Source organism: Octopus sinensis, linkage group LG2 (assembly GCF_006345805.1).
Source record: "Octopus sinensis linkage group LG2, ASM634580v1, whole genome shotgun sequence".
NCBI lineage: Eukaryota > Metazoa > Mollusca > Cephalopoda > Octopoda > Octopodidae > Octopus > Octopus sinensis.
In genome coordinates, this window is record NC_042998.1 from 74,433,493 (window position 1) to 74,445,576 (window position 12,084).

Below are 12,084 nucleotides of genomic sequence, written 5' to 3' on the forward strand. Positions count from 1 at the left end.
TTTCTGCTCCGGGCTTTCTACAGTAACAAGTTCTGTTCCAGCTTTCAGAGACATAGTAGTTGGTAAGACACTAACTGGTATAATGAATTGTGCCAACATGTGATTTAGCACCTGCTGATATAGGGGTGGGGGGTGAGGAGTATATAAAGCAGTAAAAGAGTATTAGAAATGTTCTTCACATACTTGTAGATTTTCCTTCATTTTGGCTCCATTTAAATTGTATTAGAATTTGTCTTGCAATTTACTTAAGCATTATTTCATCATTACTTTCAAAACATTTATAATTTTACATGGAAATGATCTCTTTATTATATTTTTCTTTTACAGTTATGTGTTCAATTTAAAGCAATTTGACAAAATGTTATGACATTATCATTTTGCCCATGTTTACTTAGTTTAGTCTTTCTACTCTCCCCTATTGTCTGTTTAGTATTCTTTTTCTGTTTTTAGTACATGTAGTAATATCTAGAATTAGAATCATGTTGCTTATAGTCACTACTATTCCATTTATACCATCAAGCTGTTTATATTTTTTAAAGTTTTGTACTTTAACTCCTTCATTACTTTTCAACATTTATCTTCAAAGAATAAATACTTGTGGATGGCGAAAATTATTTTCATTTCCAGTGGAATTTTAATTGTTCATCAGTATAAATTCACATGCCATTGGTAACTCTTCAAACTATTTAAATATTAATATTTCAATGTTTGTCATTCTAATTTGGCTGACACTGTACATTGGTGACAAAGATACCAGTTTACTCTATTATGTATAAGTTTTCTCCTTTAAACTTATTTTCATTCCATTGATCCATCATCCATCCTCAGGTGTTTTGTTTTGAAGGATGTCCAGACGGAACAATTGTGATGGCTTTCTCTCTTAATTACTGCTATTATCTGTAACCTTTGATTCATTACAAAAATATTTGTTTGTTTACACTGGCTGCTATTTGTGCTACAGTAATTACCATTTTAATATTTGATTTGAAATTTTTTTTTTTAATATTTTATTCAATGTTTTATTGTTCACAATGTTTCTTAGATTTGATTGTTTGTTGTTGCCGTTATTCTTTTGTCTGATATTCTGACACTTTGTTTTTCTGTGTCCTGTGTAACCTGCAGGCATACTGGCAGCCCTGGCTGGGTTAAACACTGGCAGTCTAACGAATAACAATGGTCCTTCTGCATACTCCCCTTCCTCCTCCTCCTCCACTACCTTGTCCACTGCTCCGTCTGCTGCAGCGACAGCGGCAGCCTTAGCGGCAGCAGCCACAATGGCGTCGCTGGGGGGAAGCAATAACAGTGGCTGTTCGTCAGCTGCAACAGGTACTTAAAACCTTCATCTTAACTGGTTTGCATTGATTTGACCAGCAATGGTGGAATGCTTTGGGTTTGGTTTGGCCATGCTCATGTTATGCAGCTGCCCTCATCACTGCAATCTTTACACATTCCCCCTTTTCTCTCTCTCTCTCTCTCTCTCTCTCTTTCTCTTTCACTTTCTTCTGGGATTGTCTTTGTATAGAAATAGCTAAATAGTTTTACCTGCCTTTTCATCCAGTCCTTATTAACTGAACTACTTTCCTGTGGGTCTCTTATCCTTGTCACTGCTGCCACCACTACCATCACCACTACACTTCTACTACTAGTCTTACATTGTAACTGCTTTTACTTACTAAACAATCATTTTCTTTTTCCCTGTAAGCTTCCACTGCTTGTAAATATATGTTTCATTTACAAAATATATATTTACAGTTTAGTGAATGCTTGGTCATTGTTAGAAACATTCTTATCTTAAATGAAATCTATTGCACTTCTACATTTAGATAAGTGTTAACAATGGTACGAATTTGAGGAGGAGTAAATTAATTGCTCAGCAAAAATGACATGTTTTGCCCTCAAAATTTTTATCCAATTCTTTCGAATTTTATAAGTTTTATTTTATTTGTATCATATAAGGAAGGAATATGAAGTTGGTTGAGTATCCAGTAATCTCAACATTCTCTTCATTTGACCACAAACAGTAGAAATGGGGCATATTGTGACCCAAGCAAGCTTAAAATAAGGAAAATTGTTTGACTTGAAAGATTTGGGGATTTGACTATCTTGTCACAGTCACCAAAGTGTAAGTTACTGAACTGAATCAGTTTCATTTCATTGTGTACAGTATGTCAACTACAGTGGTCGCTAGTATTTTGATCAAATACTATATTGGTCTGTAGTGTAATTTTCATTTTATTTCTGATATCTCCAAAAATGTTCTTTATTTGTGTAAAATAACTAAGCTGATAATTGCTTCTAATGCAAGCTCAAGGTCTGCAATTGGTGTGGGGGCTTTAATGATTATACTGGGTTCTTCCAGAGTTGGCCCCAGGAAGATTTTGAACCCAAAATATAGAGGCTATGACTATATACGACAAGGCATTTTGTCCAACTTTAGCTATTCTGCCAACTCACTACCCTATATTATGATTACAGGCACAAGGCCAGAATTTAAAAAAAAAAAAATTCTTTTTACTTTATTTGACACTGTTGGAAAATGACAAGTTTTGTGAGAGTTATTCTGCTTTCATCATCATCATCATCATCATTTAGCGTCCGTTTTCCATGCTAGCATGGGTTGGACATGCTAGCATGGAAAGATTGATAATGGTTAAAGTTGTGATAAAAATAAGCAACACCCAAGTCGCGACAAATTGGGATTTAAAATATGTCTGGTAAAGAACCCACTTGGACATAGGAAAATAGTGTGTTCGTGAAGTGACATTAGTTTCCCGTCTACTAAAATTAGGATTATAATACAGCAAGTATATATATATACACACACACACACACATATACATTAGACTGAATGAGATAACAAATCCTAGGCTGTGAGGACTTTTTAGGACATTTATAATGAGTCTTACAGCTGTTTCTGGGATATTCCGGCTATCCCTTCATCAGAGACGGTGTGAGAAAATATTTGAGTTCAAATTATTGTGGAGAAGATAGGGAATATAGAGGGAAATAAGGGAAGGAAAGTAGAAATAAGATATATAAAGATATTGTAGTTGCAGTTCCATTATTCGAGGAAAATAGTCTATAGAAGTGGTAAAAAACTTTCCTGTACATGGTATGTAAGTTCCAATAGTAATTCATAATTAGTCATTTCAAAGCATGGAGCTGTGGAATCAGTGTTTCTCATTCAAAAAGATTTTGCGGTATGACTGAAAATTTGAGAATGTATTTGTAGTATTTATGGATAGATGGAAGGAGGATCCATAAATACTACCAATGCATTCTCAAATTTTCATTCACACTACAAAACCCTTTTGAATCAGTAACACTGATTCCATGGCTCCATCCATTGAAATATCTAAATATGAACTACTATTGGAACTTACACAGCATGTACAGGAAACTTTTTTTTACCACTTCTATACACCATTTTCCTTAAATAATGGAACTGCAATTACAATATCTTTATATATCTTATTTCTACTTTCCTTCCCTTATTTCCCTCTATATTCCATATCTTCTCCACAATAATTTAAGCTCAAATATTTTCTCACACCGTCTCTGATGAAAGGATATCCATAATATCCCAGAAACAGCTGTAAGGCTATTTCGTTATAAATGTCCTGAAAATTCCTCTCGGCCTTGCATTTGTTATTTCATTTGGTCTTATATATATATATATATATATATATATATATATATATTAGACCAAATGAAATAAATGCAAGGCCGAGAGGAATTTTATATGTATATATACATATATATGTATATGCATATGTATATGTATGTATATTCATAAATGTATCTAAATATGCATATATGTATGTAAATATACATGTGTATATATACACGTGTGTGTGTGTGTACACACACACACTACACACACAGATATGATTTACTTATCTTTCTTTAGCCTCCTCCATGTCATAACTACCCACCTCACATACTTCTACTACATTCAGATATTGCATGGCTGGCTGAATTGCATATTTCATTTGCTTAGTGTTATTACTTGTGCCATTATTTATTGCTTGCTCCTCATTTCATGATGAATGATTTCCTAATTGCTTTTTAATTCAGCTACAGCATGGTGAAACTATCCCAATAGTAGCCATCAATGAATCCTAACTATCTTACTTTGCTTAATATTGGGTTGACATGATAATGCTCAGCTGTTTTTTTTTTGTTTTTTTTTTTTTTCATATTACACATAGAATGCTTCTTGTGATAATTATGATTATATTTAACATTTATCTTATTTCAAAATTTATAAGTATTTCCTGTAAAATTCACAAGTATCTTAGCTAAGTAACTATTGTAAATCTGGTGTAATTTTACTCTTAATTATACACTATAAAATGCTTAACTGGTTTTTAGTTATATTGTGAATGAAATTTGATGAGCAATTCTAGTATAATTGTGCTGTTAGACAACTTAGTCTTTTGTATTGGGTTAGCAGTCCATCTGGTGGTTCTGCCTTCATTTTACAAATTACTTTCACTCTAAGACTATTGTGCTATTTAATTAATTTGCAGTTTCAACTTATGTAACTGTCAATCATCTTTATATACATTAAAACAGAAAGGATATGGTTAGCTTTCTTAGCAATTTGCATGTGTATTTACTTCTAATTATTCATGCACACACACATTAATATAGGCACAAGCATGGTTATGTGATAAAGGAGTTCATTTCTTAATCACATGGTTTTGGTTTCAGCTCCTGTCTTCTGCTATTGCAGCAGACTATTTAAAATCTCGAGTGTGTTTGATACATGGAACCTGAAAAATGGCCATTGTGTGCATGTGTTTGTTTGCATCTGTGCTCGCATATTCAACTATCTTTTATTCAGTGTTGTTGGCACTTCTGCTGTCAATAATTTCTCTCTTGTTTAAAGGCTACATGGAAAAAGATTTTTTTTACTTGCAAAACAAGTAGCATTTCGTGTCAGGGTGAGATTGTATCTATAAAAAAATGCTTGAATGCCATATTCATCTAAGATAGTGTACTTGCAGAGTTTTTAGAGCAGTGGGCAGAATGCTTTGTGGTGTTTGTTCCACTTCTTGCTTGGTTCTTTGAATTCAATTCTTTTGGGGGTGGTGAAGCACCAATCCAATCTAAGGAGGTAAAGTGGCAAAAATGTGCGGATGTCAGACCAGAAGTCTTGTAGTATTTGTTCCAGTTCATTGCATTTTGAGTTCAAATCTTGGTATGGCCAACTTTGGAGGTTAACTTAATTCATTGCCTGATTTAACACTGTTACCTTGGATGCTCTCAGTGGAGTCCATTCTTGCAAGCATTTGTTCCAGACATCTGGTTCCAAGATAGCTTTTTCCTACCTCTTTCAGAGGCTCTGTAAGAAGTCAAGGACACTGCCTTCTCTCTCTTGGCTTATTAAACACAAGAGAAAATAACATGGAAAAAATATTAATAAATAAATAAGAGTTAAATTTTGAGTTATCTAGTAAATATTCAGGTCTGAAGAGTTGAAATTGTTTTATTTGGATAATTCCATATGCTTTTGTCTGTGGGTAAAAAGTATTTCTATGTGCTTATAGCTGTAAATATATTATTTTATGTATTCTATGGTTATTTACAACATAGCTAAACAGACTGCAATACAAATATCATATACTGAATGAACTTTTTGTTGCTTACTGAATAAAGCTTTGAGTATATAGAATGTATCAGACACAAAACCATAGCATTTGCAGTAATCTAGTTTTCTATTTTCATTGTATTTCCTTTCATCTCCTACTTTTTATTTTATATTAGTACTGAGTGTTATTAGTTAATGTAGAGATTTATTACTGTGCAGTGTTGGGCAATTTTTTTTTTAATTAAGATGAAATGTCCTTAAGTTACTATAATTAATAAACTGTTAGCCACCTTTTCCATCAGCATAATTATCATTCTGTCAACTGATTTATTTTCCTAGATTATATCTAACTACATTTTGTCTTATTTTTATTTGAATGAAGAGTTAATTGTAATTGTTGAACTTACTTTTGTTTTTATAGGAGAAACCAACAATTTGCAACATTTGCAGAACTTACAGAGTTTAACTGCATTGGCTAATGCCTCTGGTAATGCAGGTATGTGTTATTGCTGCTAATACATCTAGTAGTAAGATTTTTATTATTTTATTTTTATTTCATATAAATTAACGCACATGCACACAATTGTCAATATTTTAACATGTTCGTTATTAGTCTCACATGGAACATTACAATTTTTTGTTTCTGATATCCAATTATATGTTGTCTTTGAAATATCAGCCTATATAATACTTTTTTTTTTCCACAGGTTCATTAAGTGCTCTAGGAATGCCAAGTTTGGCAGCATTAAACCAGCTTGCAGGAAACACAAATGCATCCAGTGCATCTGGTAAGTTGTACTTTCAATACACAATCTGCTTCATTCCAGGTGGTGTGACTCAGGTGATTCATTACAAGCACTAAAATTTGAAGAATCTGCTCAAGAAACTGCTTTTCTTTTAAACATATTGCATTGAAAATGTTTCAGTTCAGGGTTCATCTTTTTATTCTGTATTTTCTCTCTTTGATATTTATGATTTCTTCTCAGTTTATATGCAACAGTAAATTATCAGGTTTCAGTTTTTTGACCATTGGCAATTTTTGTTTTTTTTCAACTGTTAGGGAGTAGGCTTTGCTTGTGATTTGTGTACGTATTGTTGAATTTTTTTTTGCTTTGTATTGTGTGTATCACCTTCACCAATATTTGGCTAGTTTTGTGGGAAATTCAGTACAAAATGGATGTGTTGTCTACAAAGATTTTTGATGAAGTTTCACTTTATGTGGTGTACTGTAGTTATTCCTCCTAAATGCATGGTGAGCTGTCAAGAAAATGTACTGGTATGGTTAATGTTAAGCTGATGATACGAATACTTGTTGCAATGGGTATGCTGGAAGATATTAAGATGAAAGAAAAAAAAATTAGAAAACAACTCTGCTCCAAAGAATATCCATAACAAGTCCAAATAAAACTTATGGCCCATTTCAAAATACAAGCATTAGAATACAAAATATAATCAAGCCTGTTTACACTTAGCACTAACAAATGATTCTACATTAGTATGATGACAGTGACTGTTCACACAGATACAAACTGGTAGTAGTGAATTTTCTATGTCGATTGATTCTTTAGCACAAAGAAATCTAGAGATTAAAATTGTGGAAATATAAACAAGCTTACAGACCAAGTTCTAGAAGAATAGTGACTAAAAAAAAAAAAAAATAAATAAACACCACAATCACCCCAGATTAAAAGTCTGTTAAAAGTACAGCATAAATATGGCAGTGCCCCAGTATGGCCACAGCTCATGAACTGAAACTAGATAATATAAAAATAAAATAAATATAATGTTTAATATTTAATTCAAATGTATGTTCACTATATAATAGATGGAAGCATAAAAAACTCAAAATAGACACACTACAAAATGCTTTATGTCCAACATAGACATTTAAAAAGTTATATCAAACTCTATATATGAAAATTAAACAAATTACAATGGCTAGTATGATTTATTAATTTGTTTCTAAGTATGAAAGTTGTAAAATTTCACTACATCTAGTACTTTCTCGCTTGCTCACGGTACATATAGCAATTGCAGTGTCTTGTATTATACAAAGCAAAACTATATTGAAAATGTATCCATCTTATACTGAAATTTCTAAACTGCTAGATGATTAACACTGGAAAGTTTATTAAAAACACAGTGCTAAAAGTATAATAGTAATAACATACACCAGTCATAATAATAATAAATAAAATAGAATAATACAAAAACTGCAAGAAATCCGGAGCCATCAGTCAAACATTCAAACCTTAAATAATCTTTAATGTTATTGTCCTTGTCTTAGGTAATAGCAATAGAGCATGCCAACGAAAAGCATTTTGTCTCCAAGATAAAAACCTTATAGGTCTAGAAACCTTGATAAAAGCTCTACACTATTGTTTTCAACACACACCGTGTGTGTGTTTAACTATTAATACGGTAAAATCTGGTAAATGGTGATGGTTTACATTGGTAACAATGTGAATAAAATTCAAGTGAGTTCGTACTTGCCAGTAAATCTTAGCTCTTGGTATTATATATAGACTTCTTCAAAAATGCAATCTTAGAAATTCAGTGAAACCATCTAACATTCTTTCTGCTCAATGGAAATGAATATTAGTGTATACATGTTTATATTCCATGTTAGATTTCTATGAAACTATTTGCAAAAAACTATATTTCAAACAGGAGATATTAAAATCTTTTTTGTTTATTCTTTTAAAATGAAAATATTATTGTGGAAATTAATTCATTTTCCCATTTAATGAGTTAGTCAACATCACCCATGTAGAAGAAACAGTAAAAGCAGATTTTGGTAACTTGAGTTGTTTCAATCTACTTATGATTGTAAAATATATTTTACTTCAGTTTTGTGATTGCCTTGCTTTTTGATTTATGTTCCTTTTTATTTCATCTAACTGATGTTCACCTGTTGGTTAATAACTATTCATTCTCCGCACACTACTCTGTTATCTGTCTCTGTTCGACAATGACTATATCAATTTTTCTCCATTGTTATCACAGAACCTGTCTTCAACTTTTGTCGTGAGTACAGTTTATTCCTTTCTCTCCCCTCCTTGGCCTACTCTGTATTTTCATGTTAAACTATCAGTTTCATTGGATTTTTTTTGTTTACCTTATTTTTTGTTGGTTTGATGTTAGTTAAGTGTGTGTTTCTCTAGTTTGCTATATATAGTGTATCACTACTCCAATTTGTTGTCTGTAAAATCCATATCTGCTATGAATATGTGCATGATACCAAGTATTTTTACTAAAATGACAAAAATGGAGATGTAGTTACTTAGCAGTAAGATGTTGTACAGAATTGCTATAGATTATGTTGCTTTTTAATATATTTTATGAAGTAGTGTGTTATACAAAATTCATCATCACCGTCATTTAACGTCTGCTTTCCATACTAGTATGAGTTGGACGATTTGACTGAGGACTGGCGAACCAGATGGCTGCACCAGGCTCCAATCTGATCTGGCAGAGTTTCTGAAGCTGGATGCCCTTCCTAATGCCAACCACTCCAAGAGTGTAGCGGGTGCTTTTACGTGCCACCAGCACAAGGGCCAGTCAGACAGGTACTACCAATGGCCACGCTCAAATGGTACTTTTTACGTGCCACCTGCACAGTAGCCAGTCCAGCAGCACTGGCAACGACCTCACTCGAATGTCTTTTCACGTGTCAGTAAGGCGACGCTGGTAACGACCATGCTCGAATGGTGCTTTTTACATGCCACCAACATGAAAGCCATTCAGCTACTCTGGCAACGATCATGCTCGGATGGTGCTCTTAGCGCTCCACTAGCACGGATGCCAGTCATCGATTTCACTTGCCTCAACAGGTCTTCAATCTTTACTGCCAACATAGATATAGATGACTTCACTGCTAATACTTTTAACAGTTGTGTGTTATACAAAATGGAGATGTGTCATTGTTGCCAATATCTTTAATAGTGTTGTACAAAAGATAGATGTGTTGCTACTCATGTCTTTAACAATAGTGTGTTTTACAAAAATGGAGAGACAGATTGATTTCATTACTGCTTATGTTTTTAACTGTTGTGTGTTGTACAAAATGGAGAAATAGATATGATGGCATTACTGCTACTGTCTTTGATAGTGTAATGTTATACTACTGGCTAGCTTTGATAACTGAATTAGCTCTTTTATTAAATAAAAGGCCACAGGATATTGGTAATCCTGACTAAACATCATGGGCTTTAATGTATTGGTTTTCTCTTTAACAAGGTTTATGTATTCTAATTGTTTGTTATCTATTTTATCTTTGACACACCTAACAACTCCATGATATTTTGTTATCAATGTACTGCCTTCACTGACTATCTTCATTGTCATCTGTCAACAACTTGTTTAATATCACCTCACACCATCTCTTTGTATAAATACCATTTTTGAGTAATCAATTTGATTTCAGTCTAATATAATGTAAAAGTACACACACACACACACACACACACACACACACATATAAACTGATTGTATTCTTCCAAGATAATGAGTGAAAATGGAAAAAAAAAAGTAGCATGAATATAGAATAGGTATTTTGTCAATATAATATACATAAAATCAAATTGTGTCCTATGTAAGAAGAATCATGAGAAATTGAATCCCTAGCAAAACCAGAATACTGCCAGCCCCGAAAAGCTGTTCTAGTTTATCTATTAACATTTCTCACCCTTTATGTCTTTAACTGTTTTTTCAACATAAATTTCTGCTACTTGTTTGAAATTGAGGTTATTGATTTTTGCATATTTCCTTTCTGTATGTATTTTTCAGGATTGCATGCTGTAGGCATTGTATAGTGCTAGACAATACAATGGCTGGCTTGTTATTTTATCTCAATCAAATTTAGTTTATAGCAATACTATTGGCTCAAAGCATATTTATTAAATTATTCTCATTATTGGTCTTATCAGACATCCACTTTGCTGTTGTTGCTATGACTTCTGTCTGGTTTGATTTATTTTCTTGTTAACTATTTGGTTTTTATAGTCATGTTACAATGTTTGTTGTCCATGTTGTTGCTGTTTTATATTCATTGTGTTTTTTTCAAGCTACAATACACGAGGTTGAACTTTTCTAGCCATCTTCACTTTCTAATTACTGCATTTGTATTTATCAAATATTGAAGTACATGTTTTATTTGTGTAAATTGCTTGTGCTAGCCAAATGTCCCTCACATATAATAATTCTACAATATGTTTGTTAATTTCTCTCTAATGTTTTCACCAAATTTTTTGTGTTTCTGATTGTGGCAATAATCCATTAGCCAATAATTATTTAAATTTTATACACAACCCTTTTCAATTCATTGTATTCTATCCATATTACATTGTTTTACATATTTACTTCAACTTTACCTTAATTCCTTGTCTCAAAGGAAGGTGCTGCTGTTTGTCTTTTGACTGATTGTCTTTAGTAGTTCCAGCTCTACTTAAGTCGATTCACTTTTTCAATATATTGTTTTACTTTTAAGATTATAAAAATATATAAATAGAATTAAGATTTATTCCCTGCTATTTTCATACAGCTTTCATTTGAACTCATTAACTACATTCACTAATACTTATATGTAGTTGGCATATTTTGTTAACATACTAAAAGTGTTTTCTACTTTACTCATTCTTACTAATTCTGGTGTTGAAATATTTGAAGCTTCCATTTCTTCATTCTTATTGCTGTATTTATCCTCTATAGTTTCTTTGAATGTGACCACTCTCTACAAGTAAAAGTGCTACCTCAGCCTGTGTTACATCTTTACCTTGATAGAAAATGTATGCAATTAAATAGATAATATTGTATGAATGAAATACTAGGATGAAACCAATATCTAGGAGGAGTTCCCACTCTATGTGTTGACATTTTTTCTGAATGTGCTAAAAGAAATCAGCCAATCAGCAAATACATTGCTTTATTCAGTGTTACCTTATGAAGCATTTAACAAACTCTGATTAAGGTATAATTTCCTTTGGACTAATTGTCTTTTAGTTTCTGCTAAATGTTTGACATGAAAGTAATCATTTAATACAAGATTTTAAAATAAACACAGCGGAGGATACTACTTGCTATTAAAGAATTAAGGTAAAACATAAACTCCTATTAAAATACAAAGGCTGATTGATGAGGAGATGTTCGAAAGAATTATCTTGTTTACCTTGAAAACCTCTATGAAACAATCAGAAGCATTAATTATTCCTGTTAGCTTCTCCATTTTCTCTGATTTCTATCATGCCTCTTTTGCTGGCTATCACTGCTAGCAGATTTAATTTGACATTTTTGTGTCAATCCTTTCTCCTCTTTCTTTCAAACTATTTCCTGTTTAAATGACTCACCTATTGAAATGTGTTATGAAATTTCTCAAATATGAAAAATTCAGCATCTTAACCATACACCTCTTCCCTCATGTCACATCTTTTCATGCTAGGTATTCTTGTTTTGACCATTGAATGGTTGTATCAGGATTAGCAATACATCTG

The 12,084-nt window shown here is 32.4% G+C and overlaps 1 protein-coding gene across 24 annotated transcripts in view; it reads left to right on the forward strand.

Moving 5' to 3' along the window:
• LOC115222778 (CUGBP Elav-like family member 1-A) overlaps positions 1-12,084 on the forward strand; it is a 166,351-nt gene that overhangs the window by 123,739 nt on the left and 30,528 nt on the right. For 20 of the 24 annotated variants that reach the window (XM_029793191.2, XM_029793204.2, XM_029793240.2 and 17 more), the window contains 4 exons: positions 1,123-1,326; positions 6,018-6,092; positions 6,304-6,384; positions 8,603-8,623. In XM_029793191.2, the coding sequence (XP_029649051.1) occupies positions 1,123-1,326; positions 6,018-6,092; positions 6,304-6,384; positions 8,603-8,623 (381 nt within the window). The remainder of the gene's footprint in view (positions 1-1,122; positions 1,327-6,017; positions 6,093-6,303; positions 6,385-8,602; positions 8,624-12,084) is intronic. The other 4 variants (XM_036514249.1, XM_029793165.2, XM_029793121.2 and 1 more) reach the window with 2 other exon arrangements.